Source organism: Phlebotomus papatasi, chromosome 2, assembly GCF_024763615.1.
Source record: "Phlebotomus papatasi isolate M1 chromosome 2, Ppap_2.1, whole genome shotgun sequence".
Lineage (NCBI taxonomy): Eukaryota > Metazoa > Arthropoda > Insecta > Diptera > Psychodidae > Phlebotomus > Phlebotomus papatasi.
Window position 1 is genome coordinate 38,894,558 of NC_077223.1, and position 19,979 is coordinate 38,914,536.

The 19,979-nt window shown below is 32.3% G+C and overlaps 1 protein-coding gene across 1 annotated transcript in view; it reads left to right on the forward strand.

Moving 5' to 3' along the window:
* Positions 1-19,979, forward strand: part of LOC129800948 (MAP/microtubule affinity-regulating kinase 3-like) — a 151,571-nt gene that overhangs the window by 55,572 nt on the left and 76,020 nt on the right. Inside the window, exons 4-5 of the mRNA XM_055845693.1 lie at positions 9,716-10,152; positions 19,574-19,855. Of these exons, the coding sequence (XP_055701668.1) occupies positions 9,716-10,152; positions 19,574-19,855 (719 nt within the window). The remainder of the gene's footprint in view (positions 1-9,715; positions 10,153-19,573; positions 19,856-19,979) is intronic.

Consider the following 19,979-nt stretch of genomic DNA (forward strand, 5'->3'; position numbering starts at 1 on the left):
CCATCTTGAACTTATCACCTGGAGTTTCACGATTAGTCTTTTGTGAGAAAACACACAAAAAAAAACCTTAGAGGGTCGATAACCGTTGAAAGATTTGGTCTATAGCAAAGGAAAAATAAAATCTTTTATATTTACTTTTATTTTAAAAATATTCTCACTTGAAGTATTTTATAAAATTTTAGGATCTTCACATTCATTATGATACAATTAAAGTCTAAGGAATGTTCAATATTGATGGCAAATTCAAAATTTCCTGATAACTCACTCGAAAGTTTTCAGTAAAACACTTAAAGTCTGAGAGTTTCTCGCAATGAGACGTGTAAAAGCAATTCAAATTTTATATAATTATTTCTAGTCTATTTCTAGTCTTAAAAAAATGAGCTTTAAAACCACTGACCATTATAAAAAAAATTCAAATTGGCTAAGATCTGATTCTAATGGCTCCGGCACACCTTTTAGATCAGGAATATTTCATTAAATCGAAATTCGAATCCCTTTCTTTCTCACATGCTTTGCATATGTCTATCTCACTTTTAAACACTCTTCTTCTTCCTTTAAACATCACAACAAATTCAATATAGATCAATCAAATTTGGAGTGAAACAGACATATGCAAAGCTCATGAAAAGGAGAAAAGGATGTGAATTTTGATTTTATGAAATTTTCTTGATCTAAAAGGTGTGCCAGAGCCATAAGGTTTCAGATTAAAAATTTATTTTTAAATTATACCCAGAAAAATATCGTAAAATTATTCTCACATATTTATGCATTCCTACTGGGGACTTACAAAATGCTCTTAAAAATTATATCCCATTGAAAAGTTTGTAAAAGTTCGTACATTTTTCACAAACATTGTTCGTTACATGATCACTTAACGACAATTTTTTTTTGTTATTTTGAAACATTTGTTCGTAAATTTTCGTAAACACACAAAAAGTGTTGGCAAAATTTTGTCATTGGTTTGTAAAATTTTGTCATACGAACAAAAAAAAAACAAATTCGCATCAAGGGATTTTGTTACGAACTAAATTTGTGAAAAAGTACAAACTTTTACGAATACGAACTCTTTAGTAGGTAATACGCTTTACGACCGTTTCGTAAGTCCCCGAGACATTTACGAACAATTTTAAGAAAAATATTTTTTTTTTGTAAAATTGGCAAGAATAGAATTCTGAGAATGATTTTTAAGTTTTAAATTCTTTAATTATTTTTTAGAAGCGAATTAATATTCTACCTGAAAAATCCTTTATTTTAAAATTATAAATTTCTTTAAGACGTCAAACTATCAAACTACCAACTTCACTACAAATATTATAATAAAGAAATTTTAAACTACTTAAAACTGTTTAATGGTCCTCTTCTTAAGCAAAAATGAACATGTTTTTTTTAGTACTTTACTTTTCTTAAGTACTTCTGTTTTATCTACTTTTCTTTGTGTTGATTTCGGTCTCGACTGTTTTTCACAGTATCTGCTGTGATTTTAACGGCCAAATAGGTGTGACAAGAACCAATACAAAGAGTAGTCGATAATGCAGAAGCACTTGAGAACAGTAAAGCGCTAAAAAACATGTTTATTTTTCATTGAAATATCACTATATGTCTGTATTCGTAAGAAGTTAACTGTTGTGACCTCTACAGACTAGAGTAAAATACGTCCATATTTGATCGTTTTTCTTATACAAGCATAGGGAACTTACTTCAATATGGACATAAATTTCTCTAATGTGTAGGGGTCATTAGACTTTGATTCAGAATATTAAGTTTTGAAATTTTGACAATAAATACGTCATTTGAATTTTTAGTCTTTCTTTGTATCAGAAATTCATGATATGATTGTTTTTTTTATATAAAACAAATTTTCTAAAATTTTTCTTCTATCTTTTAACATGACTGGTCTTATTTGAATACGACTATGAGGGAAGAATTTTGAGTATTTACTTCTTAATATTTTTTTCATTATTGTTTATGTGTTATTAAACATATTTATGACTAGTGCACAATAACTTTTGTTTGTAAACATGTTTTCAAAATTTCCCATGAGAATGAGCGAGATGACTAGATCTAGATCTCATTCACTCTAATTGAAATGACAAAAACATATTTACTAAACAAATGTTATTGTGCGTTAGGCATTAAATTTATTTTGAGAAATTATTTTTTAATGTTTTTAATGCTGATAATTATTTTTAATGCAAATCAGAATTTATTTCATTCTATTGACTGATGTGATTTCTCTTACTAAAAACATTTAAATTTTTATGTTAATTTACACTACCATAGTATTGGAACCCTAGAAGTTCAGAAAATGATATTAAATGAAAAATCGAAGGTTAAGGCCATAACTAAACTTCTAACCAAATCATTTTGATTGCAGTCTGTAAAGCCGTCCTCATAGTGCCCTTGTTGCATTATGTGTATTTAAAACCTGTAATTTTTATGCCAATTTTAATTAGAAAAAAATCTAAGGGCGTGGTCTATTTTTCTTATTTGTATACAACCTTTTAGATATCATTCAGTACTCATCCGTTGATGATGACTTACTTGGGAGGCATTTGTAACACCTTAAATTAACTATGGAAATTTAAAAGAACTACCTCTTAGGTTAACAATGAATTTTAAAAGGGTATGAGCTAGTATTTGTTTCTGGGCGGAGTTTAAAAAATGCAAAACCACTTCTCAGCATTTAGATTTCTTTGAATGTTACGAATTTAAAATCTTTAACTGCTTCATCAATATTTGTATACAGTAGAGTCTCGCTATAGTTCATATTTGGTTTCAGATTTGACACTTGGGTCGCACTATAGTCCATGTCATTTTTTTTTTTTAAATTATCAACGACTTTTAGTATTGAAATTGCTCGACGGCTTCCACTTTCTTTGCGATTGTGGTACTTGTCCTCGCTCTCTTTATTATGGATCACAATTATCACAACTACTCAATTAAGTTTGCCAAAAATATTAAAATAATTATGACAATGCATGTTGTGTACTAAAAAATATAACCTAACTTAAAATCAGTGTTTTGAAATTAACAGTCGATAAATTGTGGATTATAGAGCGATGGGCTATAGCGGGGTTCTACTGTAATATTAGCCAAAAGATATATTATTTGTAAACCCCCTTTTTGAGTGCTGTTCATGTTCATGTCTTATTATGATGGGGAGGTAAAATCAAAGTGTGTTCACCAAATTACACAAGGACAAGACATGCGAAACTTCAGTGAAGTGATAAAAATTCATGAAAGAGATTTTTCTCTCTTTTTTCAGTTTTTTTTCTTGATAACGTTACCATCCTTTTTCTCGTTTGGGTGTCCTTGTGAATTATTCAGCAGAAGACCCTGGTCCTCTTGAGAAAAGAAGAGGAATTTCTGTCAATTTGATGTGCCAAGATGAAATCTCATAAGTTTTGTCATTTTTATCCCCTTCACCGTATGACCCTTTATCTCTTGAGACAATTTTAATGGTATTTGCTGTGGTGGGTAATTATTTGGCTAATTTTGTAGTGAAGAGGGTCCCTTTTGGGAAAAGTAAATTTCCATCATCAACTGTCAAATTGAACTTGTCAGATGCTTTTTTCGCATAAAGCTGTGGGAGGATAAGTGTCGCTAAGGTTGTGATATTGACAGTGTTTATTTTCCCAAAAAAAAAAGGCTTTGAAAGGGCCAATTTTAAGTTACAGAGTTTGTATTTAAAAGTCTTTAATTTTTTTTTTCTTTTGATATTATGGAAAATACTTTTGTGTCAGTTCTTTTTTAGAAAATGTGACAGATGAGTTCACGAAAAAATGAAGAAAAAAAAAAAGAAGAGAGTGGGTGGGAAGATTTCAATGAGTGTTTTGTGTGAAAGAAAGTGCTAAATTGCTCTATGCTCTCAATTCAAATCCATTCACTTGATTTTTCCATTTATTTTTCACTGCCAAAGACTTTCCTTCTTCTGTTTTTTTATTTTTTTATTTCGCCAATTTCCAGTAACTCTTTGCCCTTTTTTTGCCACTTGAGTCATTGAGAAGAGGCCTTTCCTTGAGATGGTAAATTAATTCAATTGGGGAAAGTTGTCCTGGTACTCGGTGCAAAAGATAGGCAATTTCAATTTCAGAGAGAAATATCTGAATAGGGAGATATTTAAATTTAAGCCAATTACATTCTACAGAATTAATTTCTTATTCATTTAATTTAGACCAGTAACATTGCTTGGGTTTAATTTTGTGTGTATTGTTTTCAAGAGGATTGTGTCAAGAGCTTTTTCCTGTATGTTAAATTTTAAGGATTAGGAGAGTTTGGGGCAGTTCACACAGATGAATTTTTATTTGAGGTTCATTTTACAAACTGATATTGGATGTATAGGGAATTGGTCGTATTGGATATCTGTTTCTGTTCTGATTGGGAATCTGTTCTGGCTAAATTGGCTATTTTTTTTTTAAAGTCATGCATCCCAAGTGGCACTACATAACCAGAAAGTACGAATTTAAGTCAGAAAGACGTCAGTTGGACTTATGTAATTTTACGTCAGCAAAATAACTAAAATTTTACCAGTTTCTCAGTAATAAAATTGGATGTGAGTTTATTGTAGAAAAGCCGACGTCATGATGACCATTAAATGTCAAAAGTTCGAAAATTGAATATTGTTTATTTTGTGGCCAAATTCTTTTTGGCTCAAATATTTCCTCTTTTATTATCTCTAATTTTTGTGCAATAATTTATTTATTCTGTAAATTTGTATAAATTTGCAGACAAAATAAATATATTTAAAATTTTGTCATTATTTTCCCATAAATTCTAGACAGAAAAAAAATCATGAAACTTTTTGTAAATGTTTGTGAATTCCCACTTGAAACTTACGAAATGCTCGTAAAGCGTATAATCTACTAAAAATTTTGTAAAATTTTGTAATTTTTTACAAACATTGTTCGTAACAAGATCAATTGACGAGCATTTTTGTTAAATATTTGTTCGTAAATATTCGTAGTCACACAGAAAAATGTTCGTAAAATTTTGTCGTTTGTTCGTAAAGCTTTGCCAAACAAACAAATATATACGAACAAATGTTAAAAAGAACAAAACGCTCTTCAAGTGATCGTGTTACAAACAATGTTTGTGAAAATGTACAAACTTTTAGAAACTTTCTAGTGGATTTAGTGATTTACGAGTATTTCGTAAATCACGAATTGGAATTTACAAACATTTATGAAAATTTTGGGGGTCTCAGTGATGCAATAGGCAAGATTGTCGGGTCTTGGGGAGATGACGTCTCTGACTTAACTTTCATAGTTGGGAGTTCGAATTTCGGCTGGTGTGAACAACTAAAATTTCAGAAAAAAAACATTTTCACTGTGATAAAACTGAATAATGCACCGCCTTTGCTCAAAAAACACTGGGAGCATGGAAGAAGCATCAACACTGTGGGGAAGGTATTTCTAGGCGGTCTTAGGTGGTCTATACATGCACTTACCGAATTCTTCAATTAATACGAATACTGGGAGTTCCGGTTTGAGTGAAAACGGACTGAAAGAAATTAATATGAATTGCCTGGTTTTGGTTGGGAACTCATTTATAAAATAATTTGTGAAATGCCCCTAAATGCATGGAAATATTTTTCACACGGTAATTTTAAAATACATTTTGAAAAATTGGCGCCGCAAATGTTTTGTATACAATGCGGCGTTAACATAAGTTTTCCCAAAAATATCTCCTGTAGATATGCAATTTTACTATGTCACTGGAGTTAATTTGTGGGCTCTTTTCCGGTCTCAAAAAATTCTTTCAAAGCGGAACTCCTTGTAATATGAACAATTTGAAAAGTTTGACATCGTATTTCTGCTTGACAGTTTTACACTGTCATTCATACGACTTTTAACTGTCTTCAATATGACTAGGTCATTACGTTAGACTTACTAAAAATTTACATAGTGTAGATTGTATTTTGCTATTTGGGTTGAATGAAACTATTTCACTACTACCCCCTTTTCTGCGCAGTTTTTTATCTATAATAAAATAAAATCTTACATAAAATAAATGAAATCTATAATAAAATAAATTTACACCGCAAAATTGACAAATACATAATAAAAATATAGTCAATGGAAAATATCATACTTCATTTAACATTATTTACAATGCAAAGAGTTGATGTTCTATAAAGGCTAAAGTTTAGTGTTATAAAAAGAAATTGTGTTCGTCTCTTAAATTTGTGAGAAATAATACTTAAGAAAAACAGAGAAGAAATTTCTCTCTGCGCAAATTACGTGACATCCTTTCCTCTTATTACTTCCACTTCGGAACATTTTGGAACTAATGAACAAAATGTTGAATGAATATTTCATGTGAAAATGTGTGAAAAGGTCGAAAATTTCTGTTCTCATCAAGAAATTCTAGTTCTTTTTTTTTCTTGTTCTTTCCTCTCGATTTTTTTTCAAGGTTTGGGAAGGCAAAAAAAATGCCCATTGAAAGGAAGAAATAAGTGTGATAAAAAGACACTCATGTATTTTAAATAGATGTTCTATTTATGGCCTTTGCCAAATACGAAAACCAACTTCCTTCAATCGTTCACAACAGAACCCTGGGAAAAAAAATCATCCCCTCTAATATGGATTTATTAATAGATCTTTCATATACCTTCCACTCTTGGAAAGTGATGGAAGAAAATGCTCGTGGGGAAAATCTGCGTGAGATTTTCCATCGTCAACTTCTTAATTGATTTCCCTTGAAGATTTTTCTTCGAAATTTTGGTATGAGGAAAATGTGAGAACACTGTGTAAATGACATCACAGGGTTGAAATCAATTCATGAGATCACGTCGTTGAATAAAAGGGAGTTTCTTTGAGTATGGGGCTTGTTGAAAGCTAACCTGATGGGAGTAAATTCCATGTTCTGCAATCTCATCCGCTAATCCATTTACAATACGATAATGAGAATTGGATTGATTGGTAAAATTGGGAAGGAGAGATGGGTGTACTTGTCAAGAAATTACAATTCAAATAGTATGAGATGATGATGATGAAAGTTCGCAGGATGTTGATGATTTCAGTATGAACGCAATTTCATTGGGGTTTTTGCCAAGAAGAGAATTTACTATGTGAACCAATGTTACCGCAAAAGTGTCACTAAAATGAGGAAGTCGCTGGTTGAGAACTTTCTTAATTTCCGATACTAAATATATACACTTGTTTTGGAGTTCATTTTATTGGTGTACTTGGTGGAAATGGTTGAAAGGTTAACCATATATTCAGAAAATTACTAAGTTTGCTTTAATATATTTTAAATTAATATAATATTAAATTAATTAATTACATAGTTTATTTAAGGTTATTTACACACTGAGAAAAAAAAGTGGAGATTAGTATTACACCACTAAGAAAAATCCGAAAAAGTTAAAATAACATTCCGGAAATGTTAATTTTACCCTGCAGTATTGATCCGAAATCGGTGTAAATATTACCCTTTTTAGGTGTATTGAGGGTTAAAGTTACCCTTTTTCATGTTGATTTTACCCTTATAAAGGTGTAAAATTAACATTAAAAAATGTTGATATATTTTCACACCTAAAAAGTGTTAAAGTTATGAGGAAAAAAAGTTAATCGCACCCTCTTTTTTTCTCAGTGACTGATCGTGATCTAAAATAATTTTAGGTCACGCCCCTTTATTGGTTAGAAATTGTACAAGGATTTTCGTACTATTCTTATTGCTTTACATTAAAATAGTTAGAATTCTTTTCTAATGTTGTAACACTTGCTGGTAAACATAATTTTTGAAGGACAGTTAGTAAGGCGGGGGTAAAATAAAATTATCTAAAATATAACTTTATGTCACGCCCATTCAGTGGATATTTCTGAATTTGAGGTTATTAATAAAATTTTATTGCAATTGAAAAAATTCAATATGGGCTCTTAGACATTGTTGATTATGTAAAATTTTTCAAAGCTCTACGCAATAAAAAACTAATTATTGTTATGGAATTGTTAAGGAGACAATTAAATTTTGCCATATTCGTTGGAAACTTCATCCCTATGTACATTATCTCAACCTAAAGACTTTATGTTCTCAATTATTTTTAAAATTAATTTTAAACAAAAAGAAGAGATTTTAAAATTAATTTTTTTGTAGTTAATATTATATGCGTTCTTTATAGCACTTCTGTTAGGGAGTGGGCGTGGTCTATTTTATACTAGGCGGAAATCTTTTGTTTACTCTTGCCCTCTTATTTTGAAAAAAAAAAAAAGCTTTTCGTTCATAGTTCTCGAAGGAAAAAGAGATGTTGCTTAAGAGTCAAGGAGCAAGTTTATGTAATTCTTTCCAGAAGAAAATATGAACTTAATGTGTTGAATCTTCTGTTAAAGTTAAAGCGTCTGGTAATGGTTTTGAATTAGGATATTTACCCTATATAACTTTGAAAATAATTATCTTTCAATCATAATATTCACAGGGTAGGTAGAGAGTATAAAGAAGTATCCAAAAAGCGAATAAAATGAATTTTGTAAAAAATCTTGTTGCTCAACTTACATTCTGAGTCATCGTTATGGAAGAATTGATTTATAAATAAAGGATTTGTAGTGCTATTGCAATGAAAAATGAACTTTCAGCACTTTACTGTTCTCAAATGCTTCTGTATTATCGACTTTTTTGTATTGGTTGGTTCCTGCCATGACTGGTTTGTGGTTTCAAAACACGTCGAGGCCTGGGGAAAATAGTCGAGACGGGAACCAACATGAAGTGTCGATAATGCAGAATTACTCGGGAACAGTAAAATACTAAAATGTGTTCAGGTGAAAGAATTCTACTTCCCATTTTCCCATTTGGAATTGAACCATTATGGATGAAAGGTTAGAAGGTTTTGGATATTTCCGTCAAAAAACTTGACGTTATTTGGCATTCAGGCCATTCAGGACTTAATATTTTTGAGGTTATGTGTTATGGAATTATTTGCGATTTTATCGCTCGAAACGATGGTTTTCCTATGTTCGTTTTTTTCGTTTAGAAAGTTGGAATTTGTCCAATTGCAGCGTTTTCAGTTCCTAGTACTTTAATTCTTCCTATTTTTAGTACTCTTTAAATCTTTAAGAATATAGGGTAAGTGTGCCAAATTCCGGCCAGTTTGAAATTTCGGCCACATTTTTTGTTCCTCGAATTTCCATGAACTTTTAGATTTTACGTACTCTAGAGATTATACAATGCAAAAGAATAACAAAAAATGTAGTTTCGATAAACGAGATGACGTGAAAAAGGCAAGAAACTATGAGAATAAAGGTGGCCGAAATAGGGCACCAAAGCTATGTCTATATTTTTATTCATTTTAAAATGTTTTAAGAATGATTTTAGAGTAAATAAAGACGGTAAACTCTTTACAAGGTTCCAAGCAACACACCTTTCAGAAGAAAGAATAAAAAAAAATCAATTTGTATTTAAAATATTACATTTTAAACTTGAGACTTTGGCGCTTGCATGCAATTATGCCGAAATTTGGCACAGTTACCCTACCAAATGCAGCAATTTAGATGAGTTTTGAATAAAATGCAGGGAATTGAAGGAAATTACAAAAGCAACAGAAACCTTTAGCTTACACCGAAGATTATCAATGTTGACCGTCCACTGGGCTAACAATTGTCGAATAGGACACACGATTTACAATACCAAAAAATATTGAAGATTTTTTTTTAGAATTTTCATTTTAGCGACTTGAAAGTCAATCTAATGATTTGTCTGTGTTTTTTTTCAATGTTTCCAGGGCTCCCCCAATATGCAACTCCGTAGTGGCGTACCATCACGATGGCGTCCAGCTGAGGAGCACATTGGCAAATACAAGCTGCTAAAGACAATTGGCAAGGGTAACTTTGCCAAGGTGAAACTGGCCAAACATGTACCCACCGGCAAGGAGGTCGCCATAAAGATAATTGATAAGACACAGCTAAATCCCGGATCACTGCAGAAGTTGTTTCGTGAAGTGCGAATTATGAAGATGCTGGATCACCCGAACATCGTTAAGTTATTTCAAGTAATTGAAACGGAGAAGACACTGTATTTGGTGATGGAGTATGCATCGGGTGGTGAGGTATTTGACTACCTCGTTCTGCATGGGCGTATGAAGGAGAAAGAGGCACGAGCTAAATTTCGGCAAATTGTCTCAGCAGTTCAGTACTGTCATCAAAAACGAATTATTCACAGGTGAGTGACATACTCTCTAAAATGTTTAAAGGGGATTTTATGTTGATAAAATTTTATTTATAAATTTTCTTTTTCTATTTTTAAACATTTAATGAAATTTTCTAATTGTTTATGGAAATAACTATAATGTGAAGAAGCTTTATGAAGATATTATTTACCTTTTGGAAAATACCTTTCATCTCCATTTATAATATATATGTATATTTTTTTATCTGTCAAAGAAACCTATTTTCTCGTGTTCTTGTTTCCGCCTCGTGAAAAGCGTGCGTAGGTCTCTTGGAAGAAAGTTAAGGAGGTAAATTGGAATTAAATTCAGTTGAATTTGAAGGAGTGTGAGATGCCAAAGTTCAATTTACAAATTTAGCACCAGGAAAATTCAATAATTCAAAATCTAAATATCATGTGACTATAAAGGGATATTTTATTAACGACAGGAACATTTTCTGTGAATTGATATTTCTAATGAAAAATTTATCATAAGGAGTAAAATTTTCTAATAATAATACGTCAAGGGGTTAGAATTGAATGGGAGAAAGACTTAGTAATTTTAATATTTTATTGATATCCTATAAATAGCTATACATAACAATGTATCTATATGGGTGCTTCTTAACAATTGAGTATCATGGAGAAGAGGAAGGAGTAGACAATCAAAATTCAATATTCCCTTTGACTAATTTTGCTCCTTTTGCAAAATCTAATTAATTAAATTAAATTTGTCTTCCATCTCAAGATTCGATTCCAACATCAATTCAGATCACATTTATCTAACTATATGCATACAACAATGGCAAATATTGTCATTCAAATTGGATGGAATTTCGAGTGTTTCAGTGTCCGTTAGTTTAGCCCAAAATCAACAATGCTCGATAATTTGTGATATTATTGGGCTTTGGTCAGATTTGCAATACTCATTTTATTGATTTTTAGGTGACTATCGTTGAATTAATTTATGTACAAATGTGATGTGGATTTACAAGTATAAAACGTATTGCTATATAGATCAAATGGAGATTTACGCGATGCAATTTCATGGTTTTTCTCTACATCTCATAATCCTTTGATAGAAATTGGCTTAAAGCTCTCTGAAATAAATTAAAATGTGTAAAATGATGAGGTTTAGTGATTTGTGAAAATGCTTTTACAATCTTAATGCCATATTGATTTTACGCCTGGACAATTTTTTTTTTTCGAATTTTGGTACTTTGGTGACCACAAATCCGATATTACTGAACATAATTTTATTCTTCACAGGAAATACCAGTGATAAGCCCAGATAAGCTTATGGTAGCTGAGATTCTTTACAGGCGACCTCGAAATGCGAGCAACTCGGACTCGGAATGCGTGAAAATTCGATTGTGAGTTGAATTTTGGGGGTAAAAGATCGTGTCGAGTAAACTGTTCTCGGCGGACGAAATGCATAAAATTGACTCGACGCGATTCTTTACCCCCAAAATTCAACTCACAATCGAATTTTCACGCATTCCGAGTTGCAAGCACCCCGAGTTGCACGCATTTCGAGGTCACCTGTAAAGAATCTCAGCTACCATAAGCTTATCTGGGCTTATCACTGGTCATTTTCTATTATAAATAGTCTGAGTGGGGAAGACCAATAAAAGAAAAAAAAGTTCATTGAAATCAGTTAATAAACATTAGAGATAGAGTCCGGTCCATTTGGGTATAGTAAGGGTCGGGGTACACTGGATTGGGATAGAGACGGATGGGACCCATCGTTAGAAAGATTTTGATCTCAGATATAATATATACCAAAATTTTGTCAAAATCGCTTCGGAAACATCAAAAATGCAGTCCGGTCATGACATTTTTGATTATAGCTCGGGTCAGGGAACATCAAGGGAGGAGTGCGGCCTACCGTAGGAAAGGTCTCGACCTCAGCTACAATATGCTAAAATTTAAAGAAAAAGCATCTAGTTTTCGAAATATTCGAGATCGATTAACCGAAAATCGATTTTTCGAATAATTGGACCTTCGATTTAATCGGATGAAATTGAGGTGTCAGAATGATTCTAGTACTTAACGAGAGCTTTCCAAAACACCAAAATTTTTCGAATCGATAATTAGAACCAGAGATATCGCCATTTGAAAATTCAATTTTTGACCCCTTCTAGTTCGGGTTCAGGGGGTCGGGGGACTTGAAGTTCGGTATTGCTCGAAAGCTCTTAGGCCCAACTATAACATACTAAAATTCGAGATCGAACGATGCCATAGGGGCTGGGCATTGCTGCTCTGAATATGGATAGGGAAGTGAGCGTGTATGACAGCCTGCTGATGCCAAAATCACACTAACACATATACGTGCAAGCGAACATTGTTGTTCGGAACATGCCCAAAACGGTAGCGTGTTCTCGGCTTCTGAACGGCAGTATCGGTCTGATATATTCAAAATTAAACATATTTATAATTTAACATAATTTTATGTGATTTTTATAAAATAATTTCCGTGGTTCCTATCATTTATAGAAAGTGCAACTTTCCAAAAAAATTTTTTTTTCTACTTCCCTGTAATGAAAGGGTGTGTGAACCGTGGCTATTTATACAACTTTTGATCATTTGGGAGTTCGAAATCTTTTTTTTCTTCAATTTGTTTTAGGTTCCATACTTTCAATATCTCTGTTTTTCATTTTGTTCTTTTCTGTACTTTATATCTATTTTCTTTCACAATTTTAAAAGAAAGAACTCTATTATTGTGAATAAATACAAATTATTAATTTTTCTGGAAGAATTATTTATAAAATTTACAAATATGATTATTTTTCAAATAAATCCTTAACTTGGAGCTGAATAATTGCAACGTTATATAATAAGAACCATTTCCGAATTTTCAATCGAGTATTAACAATATTTTAATTATTTATAGAATTTTTTTTATAAAACCTTTTTCGGAAAAATTTATTATGCGAACTAACTTTTAAAAAAGTATTAAAACTAAAGAATTTATATCAGTTAAAATTAACAATTGTCATGTAAAAACTGAAAAAGTAAAATAATAACATTGTCAATAAGAAATGATCTTTTGAATGAGCAGTTTTAAAAGGAGACTTTAATTAGCAGTTTAAATTTTTTCTGCGGTTTAATGTTTTTTTTTATCGAACAAATAATTCATTACAAAAGAAAAGTAAAGGATATGAAATATAGTTACATAGTGAAGCTTTGGAAAAACAAAAATATCGAAAAGTCAGGTCAGGTTTTATTCTTATGCAGCAATAACCGTCCGGGAAGTAACTACTACCCGGGAGTTATTGATGCTTTATAGTCCCTGAAAACTTTGAACGATCAATGTTTTCGGTTAAATTCAATAAAATCTTTCAATTGCTTCATAAGTTTTCCAAAGATTTATTTTTTAACATTAAACTACAATTGACTGATCAATTATTTCTTATGGGACGCCATTTCTCTTAGAAAAAATCGTTCAGTAGGTAGCTATCTGGTGGCCTTCACGTATTATGAGTCATTTAAAACTGCAAAAATTACCAAATTTCTGGTTTATATCACTAAAAATTTATATTAGTTTATCCAGAGATTACTTTTCCAATATTTAATCACGATTCACTGTGCAACTGAGCCTCAATCTTGTAGCAGAAACCATCCGACAGTTACATCTCCCTATCAATATTCAGAGCGGCACGGCAATGGGCTGAATTATTGAGAAAACAAAATTTAGGGGTATTCCAAAATGGTGGAAGGAGGGGGTGCGGTGGGGGGTGGATCTGACATCACCTACTTTTAGCCGCCCATCGACATTTAACCTTTGTCGAAACCCGCTTGTCGATATCTCTTTCCGTTCTCTCTCCAGAAGTGGTTATATGTACGGACGGACGGACGGGACGTCCATGAAAATCGATTTTAGGTGCATATGATATTCATGATCTATGAGTGTCAAAACGCATAAATCCAAAATTTGGGCCCGATCTGACGAGGTCGCATTTCACCTGTGACCACAAAAGCTGAGATTGTAAAGAATCTCAGCTAAAAAAGGATATTTTTGAAAAACTTATAACATTGTTGAAATTACAAAAGAAAAAGAACACCAATTAGCAGTATTATCTCAAGACAGAGGTGTGCAAGAAACCGTTGAAACCGAATTAACGTCAAAATAAGTTTGTTATAGTAGCGTTTTGACCATTGACGTACATGTTTCATTTGACGTTAATTCGGTTTCAACGGTTTCTTGCACACCTCTGTCTCAAGATATTGAGAAATTTAGAAATTAAGAAAATTTCAAATGAAACAAATTCGCTAATTTAACGTTAGTATTGCAGTGTAGAATAGTACAAATTATACTAATCATAAGCTTGTTTTATATATTGCATTTCGTAAGATTATAGCGATAGAATTCAATATTATAATTGATTGTGTCAGACTTGCGCGGTCTTTCCTGGAGGGGAACTCTGTAACGCTCTGGCAATGCCATATGACAAATTGGGTTCGAATCTTAGGAGAGCTTTTTCGAAAATGCGATTCTGTAGCCGTGACATTGCCATTTCAGCTCACGTGGCATTGTCAGAAGTCACATATTGAGCCTAATCACAAGTAGACTTTGATTCTCCAATAGTGTCTTGGATGAAAGGTAAATGGAACTCTATTTGCACAAAAAGTCGTTGATGTTCGAAGAATTCAAATTCAATTTCGAATTTTCATATTAAATTTTCGAACAAGATAGGGAAAATTTATCAAATATCACACTAAAAAGCTGGCAAAAGGGTTACTCGGTGATTATGGAGTGATTAAATAATGGGACAAGAACAGCAAGCGTCGTTGTTCTGGTTTTTTCCTCATAACAATGTGAAGACCGTCACATTTTGACACTTGAGCACTTCGAAATTCGAACAGGATGTACCTCATTCACCTTGCGGAATTATCAAAAAGTAAGAAAGTCTCTTTTTTGGATCTTCAAATAGATTTTCGAATTTTTCAAGATCTACTTCTGTACGGTCAGATTTGAGATTTCTGGCAAATCAAATGACAATAAATTTTGTTAAAAAAATCAATCAAGACGTACTGTATTTTCATAAAGTCATCAAGTAAAGGGATTTCATTAAAAAATCAATGAATTGCATTTTCGAACTCATATAATATGACAAAAAAAGCTCGATTGGCATTGTCAAGGTTTCGAACTCACGCGTGACAATGCCACGAAAATTACAGAATTCCCCTACTGTTCACATTTAACATGCACACAGGTTATAGACCAGGGAATTATTGAGGCCTTTAGGCATATTATTGAAGTGGAACATTTTACAATGCTTGATATGCTGATACCTTAATGCATCATACATTCCATAAGCAAAACAACCAATCCTATATTATCCTTGACAATAACATCAGGTACATATTTCAGAGAGAATTTTAGCAGGTGGAGACTTTGAAATAGTGATCCCTCTGTTCAGTGAATTTGTGAATTATTGTGATGCAGAAGCTTACTGAACCGTCTCGAGCTAACAGCATGTTAACTATTATTTCAGCTCAAAATTTTAATCTAATGGTTTTTGAGAAACAAGTGTTTCTTAGTGCAGGAATCATAGTTTTAGCAAAAAAAAAAAGCTGTGAATAATGATGTATTATAAATGAGAGAACAAAATTCTGACAGTTTTATCCTTCGAATTCACTAAACTTTTTACAATTGGACAAGTTCAAATTAAATTCAAATATCTCAGTCACGTTGAATTCCTTTTTATTTAGTTTTGTGGTATTCCATGGTGGAAAATGATTTATTTTTCGCAATTTCCACTTTATTCATTTCAAAATAGCTGTGATAGGTATCATTTTACTGAGATACATCTTTAATTCGAAATAAAATCAAACTAACTCCCGGGGGTTGATTTATAATTGCAACTTTCTCCTCTGGCTCACTAGCGCCGCTTTCGGTAAAAAAAAAACCCCTAGAGGCATTGTAAGCCCGTTCCCAATACAGTAGAGTCTCGCTATAGGCCATCGCTCTATAGTCCACAATTTATTGACCGTTGATTTCAAAACACTGATTTTAGGTTAGGTTATGTTTTTTAGTATGCGACATGCATAATTATTTTAATATTTTTGGCAAACTTTATTGAGTAGTTGTGATAATTGTGATCCATAATGAGCTTGATCACAAGTAGATTTTGATTCTCCAATAGTGTCTTGGATGAAAGGTAAATGGAACTCTATTTGTACAAAAAGTCGTTGAAGTTCGAAGAATTCAAATTCAATTTCGAATTTTCATACAAAATTTTCGAACAAGTTGGGGAAAATTTATCAAATATCACACTAAAAAGCTCGCAAAAGAGTTACTCAGTGATTATGGAGTGATTAAATACAGGGGCAAGAACAGTAACCGTCGTTGTTCAGTTTTTTCCTCACAACAATGTGAAGACCGTCACATTTTGACACTTGAGCACTTCGAAATTCGAACAGGATGTAACTTCCGCCACCTTGCGAAAGTATTAAGAAGTAAGAAAGTCTCTTTTTTGGATCTTCAAATAGATTTTCGAATTTTTCAAGATCTACTTCTGTACGGAAAGAATGAAGAGAGCAAGGACAAGTACCACAATCGCAAAGAAAGTGGAAGCCGTCGAGCAATTTCAATACTAAAAATCGTTGATAATTTTAAAAAATGACATGGACTATAGTGCGACCCAAGTGTCAAATTTGAAACCAAATATGGACTATAGCGAGACTCTACTGTATTTATTTTTCAATCTATTAGTCGAAAATTTGGGGTGAGATTGAACAAAAAATTATCGAAATTTTGTAAGCTCTCGCTTTTTTTTATTCGTGTTAACACAAGTTTTCAAACAAATATCCTTTATCTCAAAGGTTTATTATTGTAACTTTTAAGGTTAACCGGTCTTCAGACCAGAAGTTTAGCGTAGTTCCTTAAAATTTCAAAATCCTAAATAGTAAATAGTTTTATTAGTTTGTCAAAATCTAATAGATCATTTGTCCTTAATAATCTAATCATAAGTCAAAATTTTCCTAAAAATCTACTGTGATAAGAAATTGGTGAAGTTAAGCCATATGGATAAGCTGTAGGTTTAAAACCCGTATTAGCTCAGATTCTTTACAATCCTATCCTTAGACATACTTACAGCATAAGTGGGAAACTGATGGAAGTGTAATCTACTCATTATTTTTTTATTATAATTACGTTAAATTGTCTCTCGACTTAATGTAATGAAACGGTTTAACGTAATTATAATCAAAATAATGATCAGATTACATTTCCATCAGTTTCTGACTAACCTGTCTCCCGGCTTAAACCGATAAATAACTTAGTTGGTGGGAAACTGGAATTTAGTCAAATCATTATTTTGATTATAAGTACGTTAAGCTGTCTCTTGGCTGAAGTCGTAAGTGTGTTTAGGGCATAAGCCGTAGGTATATCCAGTACATTAGCTAACTGAGGTCTTAGGTGAAATCCTACCCAGTCCGATAAGACTCAAACTTTGTTTGAGTCGTTTTGACACTCAAGGATACCCGTTAAAGTTGGATTACGTAAATATTCGTTTACTATACAGCTGCCTCTGAAGACAGAATGGAAGACAATATCAACTTGTGGTTTTTGGCTAAGAATAATCCTCCAATATCATCAAATTCATCTTCCACTCATTTTTGCAATTCTGTGATAAAATACTTCCAAATTTTATTTTCGATTTTAGTCTTTTTTTTTCGATACAAAAATTCGAACACAAAATTCAATTCAACTAAATTGCATTTGTTGTGATGTTCACAAGAAGAAGAAGAAGGGTGCGTAAAAGTGAGATAGACATATAAAAAGCATTAGAGAAATAAAGGGATGTGAAACCTTATTTCATTAAATTTTCCTGATGAAAAGAAAATTCGATGTCGAATTTGAAAGATCCTTATTTTCCAAATCGATGAAATTATTCCTCTCTTTGATTTTGGCTTCACTATTCAAACTATCGCAATTTTGTGTGATCCGTCTTGGAGCGCTTCAATCTTTCCGTACAGAAGTGGATCTTGAAAAATTCGAAAATCTAATTGAAGATCTGAAAAAGAGACTTTTTTACTTCTAAATACTTTCGCAAGGTGACAGAAGTTACATCCTGTTCGAATTTCGAAGTCCTCAAGTGTTAAAATGTGACGGTCTTCACATTTTTGCGAGGAAAAAAAAACAGAACAACGACGTTTACTGTTCTTGCTCCAGTATTTAATCACTCCATAATCACTGAATAACTCTTTTGCCAGCTATTTAGTGTGACATTTGATAAATTTTCCCCACCTTGTTCGAAAATTTAGTATGGAAATTCGAAATTGAATTTGAATTCTTCGAACTTCAAGGACTTTTTCTGCAAATAGAGTTCCATTTACCTTTTGTTTGGGCTCAATGAAAAGATTGTTTTTTTGAAATTTCGATGTTGAATATCTCGAATACCATTTTCGAATCTTATGCCTCCGGCACACCTTTTAGATAGGTAAAATTCTCAAGAGGTTTACCTAAAAGTTTATCCCACTCTTTCGGATTCAAAATTAGAATTTAATTTAGTATGATGTTTAAAAGAAGAAGAAGAGTGCAAAAGAGTAGGATAGATATATGCAGAATCTTTGACTTTATGAAAATTCCTGACGTAAAAAGTGTGCCGGAACCATTAACTATCTTAAGCTTCTCTCTCGTTATCACTGGTGTTTCTTAATATAAATTTGTTTTTTTTTCCAAATTGTAATGAATTTCTCATGCAAGACGCTTTTTTCCCGTAAAGCTAAAAGCTTCCAGTTACCGGAAATTTGTGCAATTTATCATGTAGAGTTTCTTTCAACACTTGTACTTTTTAAGTTCCACCTGCTGTTTTGATAAATTTCTAACAGGACTTTGTAGCCGTGTGTTTCTCTACTCTTGGGTCTAAAACTGTAATATGTTAAATGTCGAGCTTTTCCCTTTGTTTAGGGTTACTTCTGCACCCCAAAATTATATTAAATGGGTTAAAATTGTTTGTTAAAGAGAGTGGAGAAAGAGTCCTTTTTTATGGGATTTTTATTGGAGTTAGCAGAGAAACAGATGACATCCATAGGATTAACAAAAGGCGAGAATTATTATTAAACTGGGAGTGTTGGAGCAGTTGCAATAAAATATGTCAGTTTTGCGAATTGATGGAAAATTCTTTAGGGGGATGTCAATGTATGAGAGAGAGATAGACTGTATGTTTTTATGAGAATTCGTCTCAATTGAATTTTATTCTATGGCACATTTCCATTCTCTTGAGACTTCCCAATACATTTTCTGTAAGGGAAAAATAGGAGGGAAAAATAGGGAAAATGTCAATAAAATTTTTTATTGTTACTCTCTTATGTCTGTCGTATGCGTTTTTTTTGTGCTACATTATGTCTTAGTAAATTGATTTTTTTGTATGGTCTGCCCTGGTACTAAAAAAAACTTCATGAGCGTGTGTGTGTTTTTTTTTTGCAGAGATTTAAAAGCAGAAAATCTGCTACTAGACAGTGAGATGAATATTAAAATAGCCGATTTTGGTTTCTCCAATGAATTCACACCGGGCTCCAAATTGGATACTTTCTGTGGAAGTCCTCCATATGCTGCTCCAGAACTCTTTCAGGGCAAGAAGTACGATGGACCCGAGGTGGATGTCTGGTCTCTGGGTGTTATACTTTACACCCTTGTCAGTGGCTCATTGCCATTTGATGGCACAACATTGCGTGAACTGAGGGAAAGGGTACTTCGTGGGAAGTATCGGTGAGTATATATTTTGTTTATTTTACCTTTAACTTTTTCATGATAATAATAAATAAAACTTACCAATTTCTAAAAATAAAACGCCTCAAGAAAAAGAATATATTTGACAGGTTTAAATTTGTGA